The sequence below is a fragment of the Balaenoptera musculus genome, chromosome 7 (assembly GCF_009873245.2).
Source record: "Balaenoptera musculus isolate JJ_BM4_2016_0621 chromosome 7, mBalMus1.pri.v3, whole genome shotgun sequence".
Classification (NCBI taxonomy): Eukaryota; Metazoa; Chordata; class Mammalia; order Artiodactyla; family Balaenopteridae; genus Balaenoptera; species Balaenoptera musculus.
In genome coordinates, this window is record NC_045791.1 from 69,344,949 (window position 1) to 69,368,363 (window position 23,415).

A 23,415-nucleotide genomic window follows, 5' to 3' on the forward strand; every position below is an offset into this window, starting at 1 on the left:
CCCGCCCGGCCGCTGCCCACGCCGGGATCTGCGTCACTCGGCCGCGCGTGGGCGGGAGCTAGAGCGGCGAATGTAGCAAGAGCGGAATCTCCCAATGTGACAGCGGGCGGGTGGGGGTAGAGGCGGCGGAGGCGGGCGGGGGAGGGGGAGGGGCAGCGCGCGCGCGGGGAGGGAAAGGGAGGCGGGCAGCAGGGGGGAGGACGCGGCGGGGGAGGTGCCGCCGCCGTCCGCGCCGGGAGGAGCCGCTGCCACCGCCACCGCGGCCGAGCGAGCGCCGTCGGGGCTGGCGGGCGGGAAGGAGCGGCGGGCCCGAGCTGGGGGGGGGGGGAGCAGGGAGAGAGTGCCCACCACCTTTCCTTCCCCCCTCGATGGGAGCGGGGGCGTCCCGGCCGCAGCAGCCGACTGAGGAGAGAGAACCGGGGGCCGTCACTTCGGAGTTGCTGAGGCGTCCTGGGGGAGAGCGCGCCAAGACCGCTGCAGCCGCTGGCCGAGTACGTACCATCTCGCTGTCCGCCAACTGCGGGATGCGTTCAAGCTCGTGCGACCGCGGGCGAACTTGGAGCGGCGGAGTCTCCGGGCCGCGCCGGCACTTGGGTGGGGGGCGGGCGTCCAGGGCAGCTGGCCCCGCGCGGCCGCCGCCGGAAGGAGAGGGCGGCATCGGGCTCGTGTGGGCGATTCCCGGAGAAATTCGGTGCGCAGGGGCAGCGAGAAGAGGGCGAGCAAGGCAGCGGGGCCGACCTGTGCATTCTCCTCCCAGAAAGCCGGGGGCGCAGCGTCCATTCTCCTGACCCGGCTGGGGCCGTCGCGCGGGGCGCGGAGCGCGGAGCGCGGAGCGGTGGTGGGTTGCGCGGTGTGTTGTGCGCGGTGGGTGCGCGCGCCGGCCCCAGAGTTTTGCAGCCACCTTCCGCAGGGGCAGAATCTTTTTGTTGGTTTGTTTACTTTGTAAGAGTGTTGCACTTAGAGCCTTAATTTTCGTCCTGGGTATCCTCTCCTTTGGAATGTAGTTTTCTTTTTGAAAGCGGAAGGAGAGTTTTGTTTGGAAGTGGCTTACAGAAACTTGGCACTGAGGTGCGATGGAAGCGAGAGACTCGTGCTCGTTAAGGCCGAGTGTGGAATTTGCAAACACATGTGGGACATACAAGCTTTGGATGCGGTAGTCTGTGACCTTATTCATGGAGAAACGTTGCAAGTGCAATCAAATGCTTATGGGCTGCATTGTCAGGGTTCACAAGGCTCAAGATATGAAACGACTCTTCGAGTGAGCCTAATTGTTGTAAGATCTTGGGGGAAAGGATAATTGAATTGGAATATATTTGCATTTATAGGTTCCGCAGACCAAGTTTTGCAGCAGGTGATCAGGAGGAATCCTTGACTTGCATATACTTAATTCCTCACTACGTGAGATCCGGGAGGCATGGAAAATTTGGGGGTAGATGTCAATTTAAAATTTCCTTCCGAAAGAGTTGATTTGGAGTAACCTGTCACTACCAATTGGTTTGCCAGTGACGTGTCTGCAAACTTAAGGAGTGCAAAGATCAGAGCTGAGAGGGAGATACTCAGATCTTGTTTAAAAATATTTTGGCAGTTTTAATAGATAATATTAGATTGCATAGGAACTGAATTTTAAAAAGATTAGTCACGTAGGAAATGCTAGGCTGTTTTGTTAGAGAAGTGCGCACGCAATGAAATACCTTCTTAGATTTTCACTTTTTTGAAAAATTTCCCCTCTAAAACATACCAGATTATGACACGTCCTGATTTATGTGTGGGTTTTAAGAAGGCATATTGGGAGAAAGGATGCAGAGGATTTACTTTCTCTATTTTGGGTGGGGACTGATATTTTCCAGAAGACCTAAAGAGCTGCTTCTAGTCTAATCTAAGTGCCAGTAAAAGTGGCTTAGATTCAGGGGATATCCTTTTTTTCCTCCATTTTCCAGCATTTGAAACATTTAATATTTTCATTAAGTTGTAAAAAATATGTTGTCTTTATAGGTATTACTTTGCATGTAAGTGTTCTCTTGAGAGTTTATAGATGTCTGGCAAGGTCAGACTTCTTTATTCCTGTTTGAGTATTAGTTATTGAAAGTCTTGAAAGAAAATGTTAAGGAACCATTGGAAGCTTTCTTGTTTTAATTTTACTATTTTTAACATCTTGCACAAAAGTTAATATGCCATCCTGGTGTTGGAAAAATTTCGTTTTCCTTGGCTCTGGTGATTTCCTATTATATGTGAATAAATCAATAATAATAATAAAAACATTGAGGTAGTGTAGATTTTTATTTCATTCTTTTATTTTATTTTATTACATTGTGGATGTAATGAACATGACAGAAATCCTTAGGAATACTATAGCTGATACAAGGAAATTTAGTGAGCTTATATAGCTAATAAATAATTTGATATATCTGGTGAATACATCTTGTTTCAGAATTATTAATAAAATTGAATAATCTCAGCTAAATTAATTTAAAAATTTTCTTTTTTGATGACTAGTAAATAATATCCATTGCCCTGTAGAAAAGTTAATATATTTTCATTCTCCTTGTTGCTATTTGGAGAATCAGTTAAAGTATTAGATATTTTCTTTTAATCACATATTAAGAGCATATTGGTTTATTATTAAAGATTTTGGGTGTTTGTACCGTGGCTGCTTTGAAAGAAGAAATTATAATGTATGACACAGTGGGGGAGACCTTTGAAGAATTTATTGCATGAACTTTAAAAATTTAAAGTAAAAGATGGTTGCATGGAAACAGAAGTATGTCAGGTTTTTGTGTCTGTTGATCTAGACTCTGTCCTAAGACTTGGGGTTCATCTATTCCATTATGTTAAGTCAAGTTGTTTTTGTTGGTGCTGTTCATGTGCATTATTGGAAATAAAAGCTTTGTACAATTTACCTTTAAGTGTGAAGCTGTATTCTGGATACCACAGAAGCATGATATATTTTATGTTACTTTCATGGAAATGACCATTTTTTAATATGTTTTGAACAGGTTAAGATCTTGCTCGTATAATCATCTTGTGTATGCATATTTCATGTGGAGTTTATTAAAAATAATAAGGAATAAATAATGCCCACTTAAGCATAATACAAGGTTCCTAGCCCCTTTGCTTTGGATTTAGTTTTATTTTAACTGCTTTGTTCATTCTTTTTAGTAGAATGAAGAACAGTACAGTTATTATATTAAATGCGAATTTCCTTTTTGATCTGACATTTTCAAAAACTAGTGCAGTAGTAGAATATACTCCCTTAAACTTAACAATGGAACAAGTGGGAAATTAGAGAAGTTGACTTTGGGGGAAAAAGTAGCAATCCTCGTCTTGTCAGAATTCTCACAGCTAAAACATACCATTAAGCTTTCAAATAGTTTTGTCATTTCTCAATACATTGTATTTAGAGAGTTGCACCTTAACTTGTACAGTATGTTAATTTAATAATTTTTAAAGATAAATTTCTGGGAAAAAAATGATAAAATTTATATGTCCTGTGTGCATACTACATGCTCAAATGGCACTTAATGTTTGTTGAATAACTTGACTGTTAGTTGATTGAAGAATTTCCAGCCATATTATATGAAATACTAGTGTTTACCTGTTGGTATCACAGTTAAGTTAATGCATAGTTATTGTTTAATTGCAAAATAAATCTGATTTTTTTCTAATTTTGATAAATTTAGGGTTATACATTGAAACTTTAATTAAAATTTTGAGGTTTATAAGAAATTTTTTCCAGCTTCATTCAGAATTCAGAAAAAATCAGTAGGAGAGAACATTTTAAGTTTCCTAAATTACTGTTAATTCATTAGAAGCTGTATGTTTAATTCATAGCTATTACAGTAATAAGATCCAAAAATATCTTGACTTAAGATATATCCCCACATGCTTATTAATAAATATGCCTAGTTAAATTGTTTGGTACTTGAAACACATACACAGGAGTGAGGACCTGGGTCGACCTGATATCTTAAATAACTCATGATGTAACTAAACTACATTTAATTATTTTAGGTTGAGTTCTGGGACTGGGACAAAAATGAGAAGAATTCACTTCCTAGGCTTAAGGCTTATCCTTCCCTAAGCCAAATTCTGGCTTGTCATAAACCTCTCCAGTCTCAACCTGTAGTGTACCCATTGTACCCTTTCCCCAGGCTCCTATACCTTCAGGCTACATTCTCCCAACCTTGGCAATACTTCCGAGGCTTTAAACGCGGTCACTCGCCTCAGATTTCCTATCTCCTTCCTTGCCATTTCCCATCTCTAGCTTTCATTCCCTTAGCGTGTACTGGATCTCATCTAGGTGTTAGAGGAAAACAATCTGGTGGAACTAATTCACCTTAATCTGTAAGTGACTCATGAGCTAACACTTCCCAATTTTTTTCACATTTTTTTAGAAGTCTGTAAGAGGTTGCTGTTAACTTAGATAATTTTAAAGTAAAAATTTCAGGCTGTGTTGGGAGGCAGGAATTTATAGTCCTCTGCATAAATAAGTCAGATTTTACTAGGATTTTGCCCTTGGTTTCTCCCCACTCCTGGCAGAGTCTCTCTTCTTTGGAATGGCATGGATTTCGTAAAAGTGTGTGTATACATATATATTTCCTGTATCACGAAGAGGAGGATTCAAGTGTAGTGTTCATGCATCCATTTGAGTCTAATGATCATGTATAGGATTGAGGTTTATTAGGGGATAACATTTTAATTCGTCGAAACCAAGAGGAAAGAGACCTGGGATCTCTCATGCCTGAAATTGACTTAAAAGGCTGCTGTTGGGGCTGGGCTAACATGATGTCTGTTGTCGCCACAACCATGTGTGTTCCTGTAAATGGAGAGCATCCGGCCATCTTATGGGAATCCACCACACAGGCTATAAAAAAGGGGAAGTATCGAGGATGAGAGAATGAAAAAGATTGTAGGTAAAGTAGCAGGATGTGCTTTTGTTAGATTGGACCCTAATTTACACAGAGGTTATTCCTTTTGGAATATAAAAGGAGGTTGCTGATCAGATTCTGACTCAAACGTTGGGTTTCATTCAACAGAAGCCTTTATAGAGATGTTGTTCTACCTTGAACGCTTTGCTGGGAGTAGAGGGGGATAAAAGATGAATGAGACCTAGACCCTACCATCAAGGAGCTTGTAGTCTAAGGTAACCTGTTCTACAGGACCATGTAAGTCTGCTTCTCTGTTCCATGGCTCCTTATGTATTGAAGATAACATTTGGCATAGCATTTATCAGAGTGGTTAACTGTGTGCTTACTCGTCTGTATCCTGATTCTTAACAGTTTCTCTGTGAAGAACCATTTGAGGAAAGTCCAGTGTTTGGCACGAGCATAGGGGCAGGTTAAGGACCACAGAGGAGGCTGGACAGGTCTGGGATGCCTATATGAGTAGTTTGGATTTTTTCCTCCATGAAGTGGGGAGATTTGCATAGGTGAGTAAAGAGCCACACCTGTACTTTAGGAAGATAAAGTTGGCATTGCAGTATGGGATGTATTGAAGGTGAGGTAGCTGTTTTCAAAGTTGGGGCAAGAAGCAAGGGGAAAATTAGAATTAGGTGCTTTTGAGGCAGAGAAAGAAAAAGGGTGGTGATGTGGCCTAAGGACATGTAGATAGGAGGAAGGAAGAGGAAAACAAAAACATGAACGGATAAAGAAGATATGGTATATACATGCAATGGAATATTACTCAGCCATAAAAAAGAATGAAATTCTGCTATTTGCAACAACATGGATGGAATTGGAGGGTATTTTGCTAAGTGAAATAAGTCAGAGAAAAATACTGTATAATATCACTTATATGTGGAATCTAAAAAATAAAACTAGTGAATATGACAAAAAAGAAACAGACTCACAGATATAAAACAAACAAGTGATTACCAGTGGGGAGGGGGAAGGGGATTAAGAGGTACAAACTACTATGTATAAAATAAATAAGCTACAAGGATATATTGTACAGCACAGGAAATATAGCCAATATTTTATAACTATAAATGGAATATGACCTTTAAAAATTGTGAATCATTATGTTGTACACCTGAAACTTATATAATATTGTACATCAACTATACCTCAATAAAAATTAGGAAAAAAAAAAAGGAATCTCTACTTTTATTAATCCAGGAAACTGGAAGAGTAGTGGTGCAACTAAAAGAAATGAGCGTTGGGAAGAGTAGATTTGGGAATCTGGAAGAAGGGAGGAAAATGAGATAACATACTTGCTTTGGGACTTACCAAATTTGAGATGTTTGACAATCTCCACATGGTAGTTGAAATGCTGAATTATCAGAAAAACAGTTTGGGTTCTCAAACTTTTCAGGTATGAAGATCACTTTTTAAACTAAAAAAAAAAAAAAAAGCAAGTACTCATTAATTCTGTTTAGTGTTTGTTGATATAATGGCAACAACTGTGAATTCAGTTACACTTTTAAATGAGTTTGTATTAAATCACAAAGTATTTATTTACTTTTATTTGCAAAGTAGATGTATATGTGTGAGCCAGTGCTTGGTGTATGTTTGGATTTGAGAACACTTTGCAGGAACTCCACAAACCACTGGTCCAAGCTACAGATAGCAGTTTGGAGGTCAGTCTGCTATAGGTGATATTGAAGCCTGGGAGTGGACGAGATCATCATGGGAGAATATGGAAAGACAGTAGAAATGGGGTCTAATATAAAACTTTGGAGAATTCCTGCACTTAGAATTAGAGTAAGGGAAGGCAACATAATATAGCAAAAAGTCAGGTGAAGAGCGTTTCAAGGAGTGATGTCAAGCTGCAGAGAGGTTAAAGAGAAAAGCTGGTGATCACTCAGGAGTTACTCTGACAGTTTTGATCGAGGAGTCAGGACAGAAGGCAGGCTGAAGCTTCTTGGAACAGATTGGGGCAGGTTTGAAGGAATGGTTCTTCTTTTCCCTTGTGACCATTAAAGACTCTGCCTTACTCTAAATCCCCACGTCCCAGCTTGGAGAAAGTCAGAGAAGTTTTGTTTCCCATATTCATATTAAGTGCTGTGTTGTGGTTCGAGGACAAAGCTGGAGTTGACCAGTCAAGTTTTCTGAGCCAAACCAGCTCCTTATTTCACTTAGCATAGTTTAAATCTGGCAGATGACTGACCCTACCCCATAAGGAGCCAAAGTGAGTTTGTTTTTAAAAGGTTCAGGAACAAATCATTACCATTTAAAATAGATCATTGAATAACAAACAACAACAAATGGCCTTAAATGAGTCCATTGTTTAATTCCTCTTCCTCTGGAACTGACCAGGCTGAGGGACATTTAAGCTGGTGCAAGTGGAGGTTTGCTGTATATAGGCCCTTGGTTTAGCTTTTGAATGCAGTTAAAAAATGGGTAACTGGTTTCTCTTAATTGTGGGATTTATAAAAAGGTCACACTCAGCATGGTTGTTCCAGCATCTCTTGAACAGGCCAGGTAACTGGAGTTTGCAGCTGAGTAGATTTACTCTACTCGCAGCTTCCTATATTATATAGCGTTGTGTTAGTATCCTTTTATGTTTACTTCAGATTGGAGAGATGCAGTTTTCTTTTGATTTATTTGACCTGCATGTCGAAGCACGAATAGATACAGAGTTTGTAAAAACAGAAAATCTCATAAAAATTTTCTTTTAAATCAAATCAAGTTAATGTATGAAGTGGTGGTTGTTTAAATTATCCCAACAGGCTTTGTAGGAAACTGAAACATTCTCTTAAAGCAAAAAGCTTAGGGAGAAAACTCCTTTCCCAGCAGTAAGTGTGGGCCTTTAGAAAGCCTCCTGGGAGTCTAAATAGTTCACTTATTTATCTTTCATCTGGTGTCTTGACTTTGGAAATGTACACTGGGTCCTATCAGTCCTTATGGGGATATTATAATCATAACTACTTTCTTACCGGAACATAAGGGCTTTCTCTTAGGAACTAGGGGGTTTCCTTTCTTTCTGGGTAAAGATGAGAAAGGATAAAAGTTGAAAATTAATATTTTCTAAAATCATTGCCTTATCTCACAAGAATAAAACCTAAGTTTGGGTTTTTAGTTCTCCTTAAGTTTCTCTTTTACATTTGTCCATCATATATTCTTTGTTCTCTTATTGCTCATAAAAAGATTCAAGAACTCTGTTCTAGATTTTCTCATGTAATTTTTACTTTATTCCATAATTTGGGGGAGTGTATATGGTGAGATCATTGATGACACCATAAATCTTGCAAGGTTACAGCCCTCTTATAAAAATGATTTTGTGGGTGTATGTGCATACATATATATTTATATGTGTGTATAGATATTTTTTTGTGTGTATACTCTTGAGTTGAAAGCCTGTGGAGCTATTGCATTAGGTGTATGAAGGGAAAGTAGGTTTCCTTTTCTCTACCTCAGACACTTTCTAGAAACCCTTCCATTTGGTATGACTTTAACTTGTGTCTGTAACTCCCAAGAGCTTGTTTTTGTGGGTTAGTGTCCAGCTGGATGATAGATTCTCTCCCCAAAAAGTCTCCCCTGGAGTGGGAGGACAAAGTAGATCCTCCTGTGGGTGATTCAGATGATGCAGGAATGTTTTTTCCAGAGAACTGAGGTGGCATGAACATGACAGTGGTCTCAAAACCTGTAGGAGTTCGTGGTGCCCAGAGAGTGTACTAAATAGGGATCTTCTAGTGTAGTTTGCCAAATTTGCCAAATCATGAGGATCTCCTGAGATGCAACCCAAGGACCTAGGAAATTATATTTTTTCAGAAGCACCCCACATGATTTCCTGGCTGTCAGCAGACGTTTAGTGGGCTCAGATTCAATCTTTTTTTATGTATCTTGGGAAGTCATCAGGTACCCTGGCAATGCCCTTATAAAATAAAGAACCATAAAATTTGAGGAGGTCAGTAATTGATTAGAGCAGATTGTGGATGACACAGAGGTTCCAGGAGATGGGGGCTTCCCAGGAGTCAGTCCTTAGGGTGGTAGGGAAATGCATTCTCCTTGGATGGGATGACTGAAACTGGAATTTTGGGTAGAATTCTGGTTGATGGCATAAAGCAGAAGTCCCAAATTTGGTGATCTGGCCTTCAGGGGTGTTCCTAATATTCCTTTGCTTGTCTTATCTCCCAGTTAACAATTGCTCCTTACTTTCCGAGTTGAGAGTGGAGCTTTCACTTTCCTTTGGTGTATGTATTCTTTTGGCCTACTATAATTTTTGCCCTTAGAGGGCTATAGGGTCCTTTTAATCCTAAGGGTCCATTGATTACAAGTTTGTTTCTCTTAAATGGAAGTACTTGGCCAACTCCTCTTTGTCTGTGGAAGGTCTCCAGGCAACTGTGAATAACTTTTAAAGGCTGCTAAGAGGTCAAGAAGTGCTTTGCTGGGTCTTGTTCTGTCTCTTTAAAGGCAGACTTCTCTGCCTCGCTTGAGCTCTAAAAGTATTAGTTCCTTGTCTCTGTCTTAGGCTCTCTGCTGCTTCTTTGGAGGGATCTCCCACCCTCCTTGGCTTCATCCTCTGTCTCTAACCCTGAGACACACTTAGGCTCCAGTCTGTTATTCTGCACACAGGACAGTTCTACTTAAGCATTCCACCTTGTGCCATGTTCAAGTGCCATGTGTTTGAAAGGGAATTCCATCATCCCTAATTTTCTGTATCCCCAATGCCTGTTGCAGTTCTAGACATTTCCTCTCCTTTCATCACTTATACCTAAGTGATCACCAAGTCTTGTCTGAATTTTTCCTGCCTCTTTTTTTCTCAGTTCCTAAATATACCACCTTCTATCTTATCAACTGCAGTTCATACTGAATTCTCTCATCCTCTGCCTGCCAGGCTAATCTTGCTACTTTTTTTTTTATAAAATGGGAATTAACTATACCTATCTCACAGGGCTGTTGTGAGGATTAGACATAATATAAAGTGTTTGTCATACAGTGTGACACAATATGAGTATTCAGCGCATGGTAGCATAGTATACTTCTTACCCCCTTCTGAATTTGATTATCCTTCACTTTGCCTCTGTGTCCACACCATGGAAGCAGCAAAGTGAATAGTCAAAAATATGGGATATAGAGCCCTGTGAGCCTTGGTTTGAGTCCCTAGACTTCTGCTTAGCTAGTTGTGATATCTCAGGCAAATTACTTATCTTCTTTGAGCCTTTATATATTTTTCTTTAAAATGGAAACTATTACTGAATATTGACCATTAAGGTTGATAGGAGAGTAAAATAAGATAACTTATGCATAGAGAGAATGCTTCCTTAACAGTCAGTTGCTATGCAAATGCTCCTTGGTTTTTATTCTTCCCATACTGAACTCTTAAATCCTATAGTGTCTAACAAATAGGCTTAAGAAGTTTGGAGCAAGTGTGATGAGTATTTCCTCTTCTTTTTGCAGGTTAAGCCCATCCACAGTAATGGCCGCGGCCCTACCCAGGACCCTGGGGGAGTTGCAGCTGTACAGAATATTACAAAAAGCCAATCTGCTTTCTTATTTTGATGCCTTTATCCAACAAGGTGGTGATGATGTCCAGCAACTCTGTGAAGCTGGAGAAGAGGAATTCTTGGAAATCATGGCACTCGTGGGCATGGCTAGCAAGCCCCTTCATGTTAGGAGGCTACAGAAGGCTTTGAGAGACTGGGTTACAAACCCTGGCCTTTTCAATCAGCCGCTGACGTCCCTGCCTGTCAGTAGCATACCCATCTATAAATTACCAGAGGGATCACCAACCTGGCTGGGAATATCCTGCAGCAGTTATGAAAGGAACAGCAGTGCCCGGGAACCTCATTTAAAAATCCCCAAGTGTGCTGCCACCACCTGTGTGCAGAGCTTGGGACAGGGGAAATCAGACGTGGTGGGGAGCTTAGCGCTGCAGAGTATCGGTGAGTCCCGACTCTGGCAAGGCCACCATGCCACCGAGAGTGAGCACAGCCTCTCCCCAGCTGACCTTGGCTCTCCAGCTTCCCCAAAAGAAAGTAGCGAGGCGCTGGATGCTGCTGCCGCGCTCTCTGTAGCCGAGTGTGTGGAACGAATGGCCCCCACGCTGCCGAAAAGTGACTTGAACGAAGTGAAAGAGCTGCTAAAAACCAACAAGAAGTTGGCCAAAATGATTGGTCACATCTTTGAGATGAGTGATGATGATCCACACAAAGAGGAGGAAATTCGAAAATATAGTGCAATATATGGCAGATTTGACTCCAAGAGAAAGGATGGGAAACATCTCACGCTTCATGAGGTAAAAAGCCCACATTGTTCTTTGTGCATATGTGGTGTGTCGTGTCTCTTAGAGATTAATTTGGTAATAGTTTGCAGCTAAGGAGATACATTACCTGAAAGCAGTACTAAAGACATTTAGGTTTAGCAAAATGTAACTCTTTAGTGAAAATAGACCATATTTATTGTGTGTGTTAGGGTATTTTTGTGTTGAATTCAAACATGTTGAGCTTTGGAACTACAGTGTAGGGTGACTTTTAGAAAAATATCAGAATTTAAGCAGTGAAAGCATAAAGTCTTTGCATGTACAAGGCAGTTTGTCTTTTAATTAAGAAATAAAATGAGATTTTAAGTAGAACAAAAATCATTTTTGTAGACTTTTTTTAGAAAAAACAAATTGTAAACAATAACCACAACTTAAAGTGATTTTCAGCTAGCATAGAAAACAAAATTATTTTAGATGAATGTTAGGAGAATTATTATAGGTTTGAATATTGTTTTGGTTTGACATTTGGCATTAAAAATTCTCATTTTATTTTTGTAGCACTCTATCCAGAAATACTTTGCTTAAGCAGAAGAATGCATATACGTATGTCTTTCTCATTTACTCCCTTTTTCTTGTCTATCTGGCCAACACATCATATTTAAGACTCAAGCATCTTTAAGACCTTAAGACTCAAGCATAAGCTTAAGTCTTTTTTGATATGTTTTCCCCCAAGTTACCTTTCCTTTCCATTTTTATCCCTGTATAATATACACTTCTGTCACAGTAACTTCAACATTTTATTGTACTTATATATATACTGGTCTCTCCCTCACAGTATACTTTGGGATTCTTCAAGGCAGAGATAATGTCTCATTCATTTTTATATCCTTAGAATCTAATGTACCCAATAAATGCTTGAAAAATAAATGCATTTCAAAAGTTAAACGATTGCATAGCTAAAATTTATAGCCATTTATCCGTTTGAAGAAAGAGAAACTCTCCTTGAAAAAAATGTTCAGTTGAATGCAGTATTTCACGTTAGAAACATTAGATCTTCCCCCCCAGACTTATACTTTAACACAAAAAATATTATATATTTATTGAAAAAGTATTCAATCATTACAAAAGGATGTGAAGTAATTGAATCTGTAAACAGATTCTTTTCTTTACATATACAAATGTGGGATCATATTTTGTACACTCTTCCTCCAAATTCTTTTTTTTAAACTTAACAATATGCTCAAAGTACAGTATACTATTAGATATATTTTTTAAGTGATTACATATAGAGCTACCTTATTCATTTATGGGTTATATTATATTTCACAATATGAATGTGCTGTTATTTACCTTAGCCATTCACTTTTTGATGTCACTTAAGTTGTTTCCATTTTTTAAATTTTATATATGGTAGGACGTGAACATTACACATATATATCTTTACAGACTTGTGCATGTTTTCGTATAGAATAGAGTCCCAACATGTAAAATTATGGGATCAAAGAATAAGTAGATTTAATATTTTAGTAGATACTGCTAAATTGCCTTCTAAAAAAGCTGCAGCAATTTACATTTTCACTATCGTTGTATGCAAGTGTCCATCTTTCCACTCTCTTGCATTTATCATTTTTAATCTTTGTCAGTCTAAGAGATGAAAAAATTATCATTGCTCAAATTAACTTTCCTTAGTGAGGATGAGTATCTTTTCTTATGTTTAACAGACATCCAATTTTATATTCATATCCTTTGTTTTAATATTGGAGTTGTTTGGTTGTTTTGTCTAACCTTTAAAATATTGGTAAGAACTTTTTATATTTTAAGGATATTAACCTTTTGTCTTATGTTGTAAACATTTTACCAGATTATCATTTGTCCTTTGACCTTTCAGACTGGTTGCCATGTGGAAGTTTAATTTTATATAGTAATATTCATTGATCTTGTCCTGTGTGATTTCATTTGTCTAATTCTCTATTCCTTCACCAGTATAGAGTTACTTTAATTACTGTAGCTAAATAATGTATTTTAATATATGGACAGGCAAGTGCCCTTTCTATAGTACTGTTCTGCAGCTTCTGTTTTTTTAGGTAATCTTACACATTTCTCCTTCCAAATGAAATTTTTAATGCATTTGTCAAATTTCCCCAAAATTTCTGTTGGTGTTTTGATTAGAAATGCCTTAAAGGTATAGATTAATTTGGAAAAAAATGATATATTTACAGTAATGAAAACTCCCGTACAGTAATATAGTATATGTGTTTACTTAGATCTTTTATATTCCTCAGTAATTTCTTAGTTCTTTATTCATAGGTTTTGCACATTTCTTGTTAGGTCAAATACTGTGTATTATATATGTATGTTAAATGTCTGTATCATAAACATATATTTATTTTGCTTTTATATACAAGTATATAAGATATAAAGGTGTATAATCATAAATGAAATTTTTTCCTGCTTTTTAAAATTACTATCACTGGCCGATTTTTGTATATTAATCTTGTCTTCAGCAATTTCACCATCTGATATTTTAAAATGAATTATTTTAGATATGAATGGATACTGGTGCTTAATATCAGAGAAGTGGTTAGCAAAATTAGTCACAGGGAATTCTGTGATTTGATCTATTTTGGGCATGTCCTTTTGTAATTGTTATATATTGTTGCCATACAATAATGGACTCACAAGAACTTGTGAGTAGATCTAGAAAATACAGGTAGCATTATAATTCGGATACACTTTGACACTTTCATTACCTATGAACCAATAGAGAAATCTACTATAAGGCCGTCAGTAATAGGAAACAAAGGGCAAAACATGTTGGCAGTTTTAGGTTCATGCTATAATCCAGTTTTCATATAATTTTTAAAACAGAGCAGATGAAACACAGTCAAGGGCCTGTCTTTTTATTAAAGCAAAAGTATGTTAAAGAGATGACTTTAATAAAGCCTATCAACCTCACTTAAAAAATCCTAACCTACTTTAAAAAAATCCAAAATGAACTATTTCACACTTCGCTTTTGCTAAAGGGCTCTTTGCTTCTTTGGATAAATAGGCACAGGTGGTATTTAAGTAATGAGACCATTGTGGGTTTCCCAAAATAAGGGAACAGTCAAAATGAATGCCAGCGGCTGAGATGTGGGGTTGGGGGTTTTGGAAAGTGTGGCTTGTGAAGCTTAACTTAGACCGCTTATTATTTGTAACTCAAGTATGTGAGTCTGGTCTAATAATATAGTTTAGGATAGAAGTTGTATGAATCAGGACACTTTCTTCAAACTAGTAACCATTCAAGAGTTTGGTGGAAATCACAAAATCCCGAGGGAATTAAAAGAAAGAAGGTACTGTCAAGTGTACCTTTTAGGTACATTTGTGATAACTTCACATTTTTTCATTTGACTATCTACAATGAGAGAAAGATTTTTGAGTTTTTCTAAATTCCTAAGATTAAAGAATGTTACTAATTTGTCCTCAATTGCTAAATAAGGAAATATGTGACTTATTCTTAATTCACTTTTGGTAGTATTTCTGAGATTTTTCTTCATATAAACACTGAACACTCTCTTTCAAGACATATAAGTAGGTCACGAGCAGATGAAAATCAGGAAGTTACCTATACCTGAAAAAATTTTTTCAACTCACAAGCATATAAAATTCTTATTCTTATATGCATTTTTATACTTGTTTCCAAGTATACATTGTAAATATATTGTATAATTCTTTACATTTTACAGTAAAGAATTGTAGAATGAATCATTGTTATACACACTGTTTTTAAGCTAGAGAATCAGTGATGGTCTTAGGACATGGCTAGGTATGGCCTGGTCATAGGAGTCAGACCATGAAGATGGTGTGAGAGGCTGAGGCCTAGAACCACACTAGTTATTGGTGTGGGACAGGTGCTAAGGGACAAACCCAGAAGCAGTACTAGAAGGAAGTCCAGGCAGGCAGAGTTCCATCTGTCCAAAGGTGTGTTGGCAGAGTATATGGTAAACTAGGTAAGCAGTATGCATCAAATCTTAAAGCAATGAATGGATAAAGAGAGAGAAACTGAAAGTTGAGAATAGCAAGGCCGTGGAGAATGTAGGGGCTTGTAATATTCAGAAATAAAAGCACATAGACAAGTCGGCATTATATCAATAGAATATTTGTCAGCAGATAGCAACTTCCAGCCGAAGAGCTCTGGAACTCAAAGATAGGAAGGGGAAGAAGAGGAGAACGTGGAGTTAGTGGGTAAGTTGTAGACCTAGTGGAAATGCTACAGGAACTGGAGTGCTAAGCGGGTTACTAACATAAGGACCTAGGCCCATAGAATACATGGTGATGCCAAGTTTAGGTCAGTTACCACTGTAGTGTTGAGAAGGCAAGGCTGAGTGTTTCAGAGAAGCCCAACAGTCTTAGTTCTGAGAGAGGGGGAATGCCAAATCTGGGAACCTCTTAGACCTGAACCTATTACTAGTGAGTTATGATGCTGAATTCCGAACTCTCAGCTTGAGTGTATCAATTTCAACATCTAATACTTGAAAAGAAATGTTGGACATTTCCTTTTGATCATTTAAAAAAGTAGATTATAGGACTATTAGGGTAGTCTTTCTTCTTGAGTCACTTTTGATAAGTCATATTTTTCTGAGAATTTGTCCATTTCATCTAAGTTTTCAAACATATTGGCATAAAGTTGTTTATTGTTTTTAAGACCTAATATTGTTTGTACATTTGTCTCTTTTTCCCTGATCAGTCTTGCCAGAGGTTTGTCAACTATATTAATCTTTTCAGGGATCTGCAAACTAGAGCCTGTGAGCAAAATCTAGCCCACTTCCTGATCTTTGCACATAAACTTTTATTGGAATACAGCCATGCCTATTTGTTTATGTATTATCTGTGGCTACTTTTGAGCTATGATGTAGCATTGGGTAGTTGTAACACAGACTGGCCTATAAAGCCTAAAATATTTACTATCTGACCTTTTACAGAAAAGCTTTCCAACTTCTTTTTGAGGAAGCACTTTTGGCTTAATTGAAATTTTTAGTTGTGCTGTGTTTGTGTTTACGTCTACTTTGTTACAGTTTATTTTATTGTTCTAACTTATATTTCGTCCTGAGTTCATTAATGTTCAGCGGTTCTTCTTTTCTCATGTAAGCAGTGAAGGCCATAAATTCTCACTATGTATTGAATTAGCATTATTCCCAAAGTTTTGATATGTGGTTATTTTATTATTTTTTAATTCTGATTATTTCTCTTTTTATTTATGATTTCTTTTCTGATCCATGAGTTAAGAAGTTTTTTTCATTTCCTAATATGAGGGGGTTTTTCCTTTATTCTTTTTCCCAGTGATTTCTAACTGAATTACATTGTGGTCAGAGAACATGGTTTGTATGATGCCAGCCCTTTAAAATTTGTTGAGATATGAGTTATGGCCCAGTATGTGGTCAGTGTTTTTAATGTGCTTCTGCAGTTGTTGGTAGAGTGTTCTGTATATGTCTGTTTTAACAAGCTTATTAACTCTGTTTTTCAAACCTTCGATAGACTTTTTTTTTTTTTTTTTGTCTGCTTGCTCTATCAGTAGCTAAGAGTTGTGTGTTAAAATCACCTACTCTGATTGTGGAGTTGTCTATTTCTCTATGTATTATGCAGCAACCTTATTAATCTTTAATAATGCATTTTGTTTTAAAAAACTTTTTTGTTTGATATTAATATAAATACATATGCTTTCTTCTTGTTAGTAATTTCTTGTTACTTCTTTTTTCCATCCTTTTACTTTTAGTCTTTCTGAATCCATGTTTTAGATACATCTCTTGTAAATACCAATAATTGGATTTTTAAAAAATTCTCTCTTACATTCCTTGTCTTTTAACTGCAACATTTGGTCCATTTACATTTATTATAATGACTGATGTTTTGAATTTATTTCCTTTATTTTATTTTGTATTTCTTCCCTTCCTCCTCTTTATATCTCGTATTTACCATCTGGAATTAGTGTCCTTTAGCCTGAAGTGCATTATGTAGAATTTTCTTAATGAAGGCCTACTGATAGCAAACTCTGTCCTTCCTCACCCCATTGGAAAATATCTTTATTTTGCCCTCATTCTTAATTGCTACTTATTCTGGGTATCAAATTCTATATTATCAGTTATTTTCTGTTAGTAATTGAAGATATCATTTCCTTGGCCTTCAGCTTTCATTGTTGTGTTTAGAAGCCAGTGGTTATCTGACTGTTGTCTGCTTTTGAAATCTTCTGTTTTACCGTGCCCCAATTTCTTCTCTCCTTCTGACTTTTCAATTTTTCTTAGTCATTTTTACTATATTACTCTTTAGTCATATTTTCAACTCCTTTTATTTCTTTAAGTGAAGTCTTTGAGGGTCTGTTTCTGCTGTCTCTTGTTTCTGCTGGTTTTTACTTTTGGTTCCTTGTTTCTTTGGATGTTTTATGATTTCTGTCTATGAACTCATATTTCTTGGAACTGTGGAAATGTTTTGAGGCCTAGGAAGAAAATGGATTCTCCTAGAGGCTTTTGCTTCTACCAGGCACCTGTACTCTGCACATAACAACTCTGGGACCCTATGAAAATTAATTCTCAGGCTGTTTAATGTGAATTAGGGCTGAATATCCATTTGAAGAGCTGATTTGGGGTTATGAAATCTCAGGAGAGTATCTTCTGTTCTCTCCCATTTAGTAACAAGGTTAAAGACAGGTAATTCTCCTTGCATTCTCCTGTGGGGTATGGGTATATTTCTAATTCTGTCTTGCATCAGGCTGTAGTACTTTTGTATTTTTCGTAGACTCCTCAGCCTCACCTTTGATGGATACTCGGCTTTTCCTGTTATTCTCTTCCCACACTCACCAGCCCAAAGAGGGTGTAAAGATTGAAGTTCATCTGGTTTAGCAACTGTCCTCAACTTACTCCTTTGAGATACTGTCTTCATTCATTTTGGCCTGAATCGTTCTTACTGTCTTGCTGGCTTATTGATGCATTTAAGATATTTTTTCCTTCTATTTTAGCCAACATTTTTCCTGTGAGAAATGTGAGAGGGGCCGGTCACGGTACCTAGCCCTCCCTGTGCTAGAAATGAAAGTCTTGATTGCCTTTAGAGCCTCCCTATCACACAGCATTCATGTAGTATTTTTATGCTAACACTTACTTGAAACTTAATGGAAAGTCACAATCATTTGATTGTTAAAGATTATAACTACCAGTAGAGAAAGTTTTAAAATCTAGTTAAAAATAATAGAAAGCTAACTTTAAGAAATATTTTACATGAAGATATGAGTGGAATTTTGGTATTTTTAGCCATGAAAGGAGGAAGTGGAGGAAGGAAGTAAACCAATGAGGGAGAATATCTTATTTTATACTTTTAACAAAATTAGAAACTTAGAACTTTTAAAAAGCTAGCTTGGTGCTGCAGTGAATGACTACTGGTTTTGGAGTATTTGTATCATTTTTCTATTTAAAATATATCATAATAGTTATTGATTTAATTATTAGCAACTGGGAGCATGAAATCGAGAAGATACAGAAAATACATTTTTGAGGGGAAAGCTTGATGAATCAGCTTCATGTTACAACTTGGGGTGAGCTATAGTTATTTCTCCAGCCTCAGTTTTTCTACCAGAAGGCTCTCTGAGGTCCTGGAGAGTTCAGTATAGTTTTTCGGTCTGTTGGAGCCTGAATTCAATAACAAAGATTGTGTTATGTTTTTTTTTCTTGGTTTCTGGTAGGATGATGGAAGGAATATTAGAATATTGTTTTATTTTCTGCGGTTGTGAATGAGCTGGTACCTCTGAATGTTGTCAATTAAAATATCTTACTGACAATCAGAATTTCTCCATACTAATTTAGATTTATGAGTACAAAAAAGAAACAGCTACATAAAAAAGCAACTTGAGAAGGATCTTTCAAGGTCATTGTAGCTACTGCTAAGCTGAAATTGAAGTTAATTTATTTAGGAAATTATTCTTTGAAGTATATTTTACTTTTAACTCCTGTAACACTGTGCCTGTCAAAAGCACTTAGGGAAGAAATTGATCTACTGAGGATTCTTTAGGAGGAGGGGAGAAAGCTGAAAATAAATTCCTCCTATTATGTTTTTATATTCAGTTATGGGTTTAAAATAAGAAGCCTGGGCTTATTGTAACCTTGTTGCCAGTAGCCACATTACAAGCATATTGGTGATATTGCAGGTTTGGTTCCAAACCACCACAATAAAGTGAGACACACAAATTTTTTTTGGTTTCCCAGTGCATATAAAACTTACATTTACACTATACTGTAGTGTATTGTGTGCAGCAGCATTATGTCTAAAAAAATGTACATACCTTACTTAAAAAATACTTTATTGCTAAAAAATGCTAACCATCATCAGATAACACAGGGTCGCCACAGACCTTCAATTTGTAAAAAATTAGTATCTGCAAAGTGCAATAAAGCGAAGCACAATAAAATGAGGTATGCCTGTGTTTGAGAATAAGCCAGTGTAACCTACAGTTGGAAATCTGGGGAGGAGGATGTTAGATACCTATATCATACCATATACTGTATACCATAACACATTCTAGATGGAGTAAATATGTGGAAAAAATAAAACCATTAGACTAAATTATAGGAGAACATTTATATGTATTAGGGTGAGAAGGGAGCTTCTGTGCATAGCATTCAAGACAAAACTTATAGGGCTTATGACAAACTATGAAAAAATAAAAAAACAAAACCACTACATATAATGAAGAGTTAATGCTCTTAATACATAACGAATTCCTCAAGTCCCTAAGAAACAAAACAGTGCAATAGAAGAAACAGGCAGCTACCATGAGCAAGCAGATTTTAAAATAAGTCAAAAACATAAAAATTTCAGTGTTATAGCCAAAGAAATACAAATTATAACCAAACATCACTGAAAATACATCAGATTGGTAAAGCTTTTAGATAACAGCCAGTGTTGGTCAAGATTCTGGGAAATGAACTCTTCATATAATTGTTGGTAGCATTAAGATTTGAAACAATTTTTTTGGAGAGTAATTTGATGAAATATGTAAATCTCTTAAAATTTAGTATATTCTGTGACCAAGAAGTCTCTTTGTACTCATTTATTCCAAGTAAATAACTGAATATGTGTGTAAAGATGCACATTTAAGAATGCTCTTCGCAGCTTTCTTTGTAGTACATGAAAAATGAGGGTAATGTCCAGAGTGAGGTTGATTTAAATAATGTATTGCTATTTTCTACAATGTAATATTATATATCTAGGTAGTAAAAATTACATTGTAAAGGATATTTAAATTTATCAGTCAATCAGTGTTTATTAAGCTTACTAACCATGCCAGATACTGATGTAAACAAGCTAAGTCTCTGCCTTAATATATGAAAAAGTAAAAAATGCAGCATACATAAGTGAAGGAAAGGAAGTTACACATCTACATTCACACGTATATATGTACACAGAGAAATATTGGAATAATATGCATTAAAATATTAATAGTCATTCTGGATGGAAGGACTGCATGTTGCATTCATTTTCTTTTGTTTCTCTGTATATTCAAAAATTTTAAATAAGAAAAACTGTGAATAAAGTGGGATACCTGGGTAGGGAGAAAGGAAAACGAGAACTAACACTAACAACAACTTTGTGCCAGCTGTCTTCTCACTTACTTCTTGTTACAGTCCTTGGAGGTAGTGATATTATCCCATTTTGCCTCTGAGAAAATTGAGGCTCTGAGAAGTTTTTACATGTCCAAAATCACACAGCTGGTAAGTGATGGAGCAAGACTCATCCTAGGTCTCTGTGCCATCAAATCCCATCAGTTTGCCGTCAATCATGCCTGGAATGAGTATGTTTCTTGCTTTTTAAAAAAGTCTGATATACCTCTTGGCAGTTCCTTACATCTATTTAAGTTGACAAAATTATGTGAAAAACATTTTGTAGTCTAATAAGCAAATTATAGATTTTCAGTTTAGAATAACCTTTGATATTTTAAATTTTAGTACAGGTGTTTGGTCAACTAGCAACTCTATATTGGCAATATTTAACACTTAGATGAAAGAGTAGAATTAGATGAATCTTAGAGATTTAGTGACTCCAAGACCTTGATTTTCCATTATAACCCTCATTTGTGATAATGCTATCTTTTACTAAGTGATTTTATAAATACTTAACTAAAATCGTTTTTTATTTCTTCCTAAGAATTTTCATGTCAGTTCACATTAAAAAAAATATCTGTCAGACCATGTATACTCACTTGTAGTTAAGGAAATATTATCAGCACATCATATAATCATATCCCTTGGTTTCTCATAAGCAAAATAAGGTGCAGAACAGTTTTAAACTTTTTATTTTGCTTATTTTCTATAAACTCTCCTACTTAAACAAAAATAAATAAAGCATATAAATAAATAAAACCAAGATGACTATTTTGATTAGTTCGAGTTCTGAGAGATGTAGATAACTTGATTTTCTTCTGAAATTAGGCAGTAGGACTAATTAGGAGTAAAGGCTATCCTGATTTTCATAAATTATGATTTCATTATATAATGATGTGACTTCTTATATTCTTAAGTGAAACATTTTCTGTATTGATGAAATAAAAATGTTTATAATTTTTAAAACTTTATTTTGAACATGCAGCTCACTGTTAATGAAGCGGCTGCTCAGCTTTGTGTGAAGGATAACGCTCTACTGACAAGAAGAGATGAACTTTTTGCCCTGGCTAGGCAGATTTCTCGAGAAGTCACCTATAAATATACTTACAGAACCACCAAGTAAGTGTTTAACTAATTGGCAGTATTTTTGCATTGTTTGTTAGAAGTAGAGCTTGAAACACCATCCATTGATAGAATATAAGCATATCTGAAAAAGTTGAAGTGTGATTATAGTTCTATAAGATTAAACAGTGAAGTGACTTTTCAAAACATTATTGCTGAAGTGGTTTTCATTGATTTGTTTAATCCTCTTTTATTGTCTTTTGAAAGATAGTTCCCTAGGACTATAGCATTGGTTTGGTGTGGTTCTCGACATTCTTCTCTCACATAGATGCTTTCTTTGGTTTTGAGTGTGATGATGGGATTTAGTCATCATTTATAGACCTATCTGTATACCCTACCAACTACATGAACTTGTTGAACTCTCTGCGGAAGCAACGTGTTTCCTTTTGCAAGGTGTCTGCGATCTAATGAGATTAGCTGAATAGATAAAAAGACTCCATTGCCCAGTATTTAAAGGAAAATTGGAAAATACTAGGTTACTAGCAAGGGCAATATGGAACATGTGTTTGAAATAAAAAACCCCATGTTGAAAAGCAGTGGTGATTTTAAAATTTAATGTAAACATACCTTATTATTCTTCATCTTATCCTCACTTGAAGCCTAAGCATTGTCTATAGATAGCAGACCATTTTGATTTTGTTCACTTGTTCCACATGGACCTGATTTCCAGTGCACCATCGGTTGTGCTTGCCACTGCTTCTCTGAGGAGATGCATTAGTATGACTGAGTGTGTGTTAAAAAAAAACACATCCTAAGCACCCTTTCCAGCTCTAATAAATCACATTTTTGGGGGATGGAGCCTAAGAGTCCAAACTTTCACAAGCATCTCCTATGATTCTTGTGTATATTCAAGTTTGAAAACCACCGATACAGGTACTTGCTGTCATCACCATTATTTTCCCCAACTCATAGCAGCTTTGTTGTCTGTCCTATCTCAAGAGCCCATATACTTACAAACTGGGAACAAGTAAAATTACGCAAAATAAATGAACAGGATAAGAATATACAGCAGTATTATAGGATTATTTACAAGATTTTTTTTGAGTTGAGTGATCAAGAGCTGATTTTTGTGACTTTGTTTTCTTCACTGTATTATACAATATTTTCTTTCTGACTGCTTTACTTAAATAATTTTCTTTAATCAAAGTAGTATGTGTACATGATTTATGAAGTCAGATAGTACACAAGGCTTATCACGAAACTCAGCAGTTCCCTTGCTCCATCCCCCTTCTTTCTGAATACTACGACCCAGAGGCAACTGCTTTCAACAACTTTTAGTTATTTTTTGTAGTATTTATTTACATTTATGTATTTTTAAAGTTAAATCATTTTAAAATACATAAGACTTTTACATTATTTATAAGCCAAAACTATGTATAAAGCTAATGCAAAAAAGTTGCACTCTCATTTCTGTCTCTTTTTACTCTGTTCCTCTTCTCATTGTAGGTAGTTTTTATTAATTTCTTTTTCATCCTTCTAGTGTTTGTTTATGCACATGTAAATAAATATAAATAAGTTTTCTCACTTATACCTT

General features: G+C 36.6%; 1 protein-coding gene across 2 annotated transcripts in view; it reads left to right on the top strand.

The window, feature by feature from the left end:
* Positions 1 to 223: 223 nt before the first annotated feature.
* The window catches only part of NAB1 (NGFI-A binding protein 1), a 43,674-nt gene continuing 20,482 nt past the window's right edge, over positions 224 to 23,415 (top strand). Inside the window, exons 1-3 of one of the 2 annotated variants that reach the window (XM_036858931.1) lie at positions 224 to 491; positions 10,338 to 11,175; positions 21,745 to 21,878. In XM_036858931.1, the coding sequence (XP_036714826.1) occupies positions 10,357 to 11,175; positions 21,745 to 21,878 (953 nt within the window). In that variant the 5' untranslated portion in view covers positions 224 to 491; positions 10,338 to 10,356. The remainder of the gene's footprint in view (positions 492 to 10,337; positions 11,176 to 21,744; positions 21,879 to 23,415) is intronic. The other variant, XM_036858929.1, reaches the window with a different exon arrangement.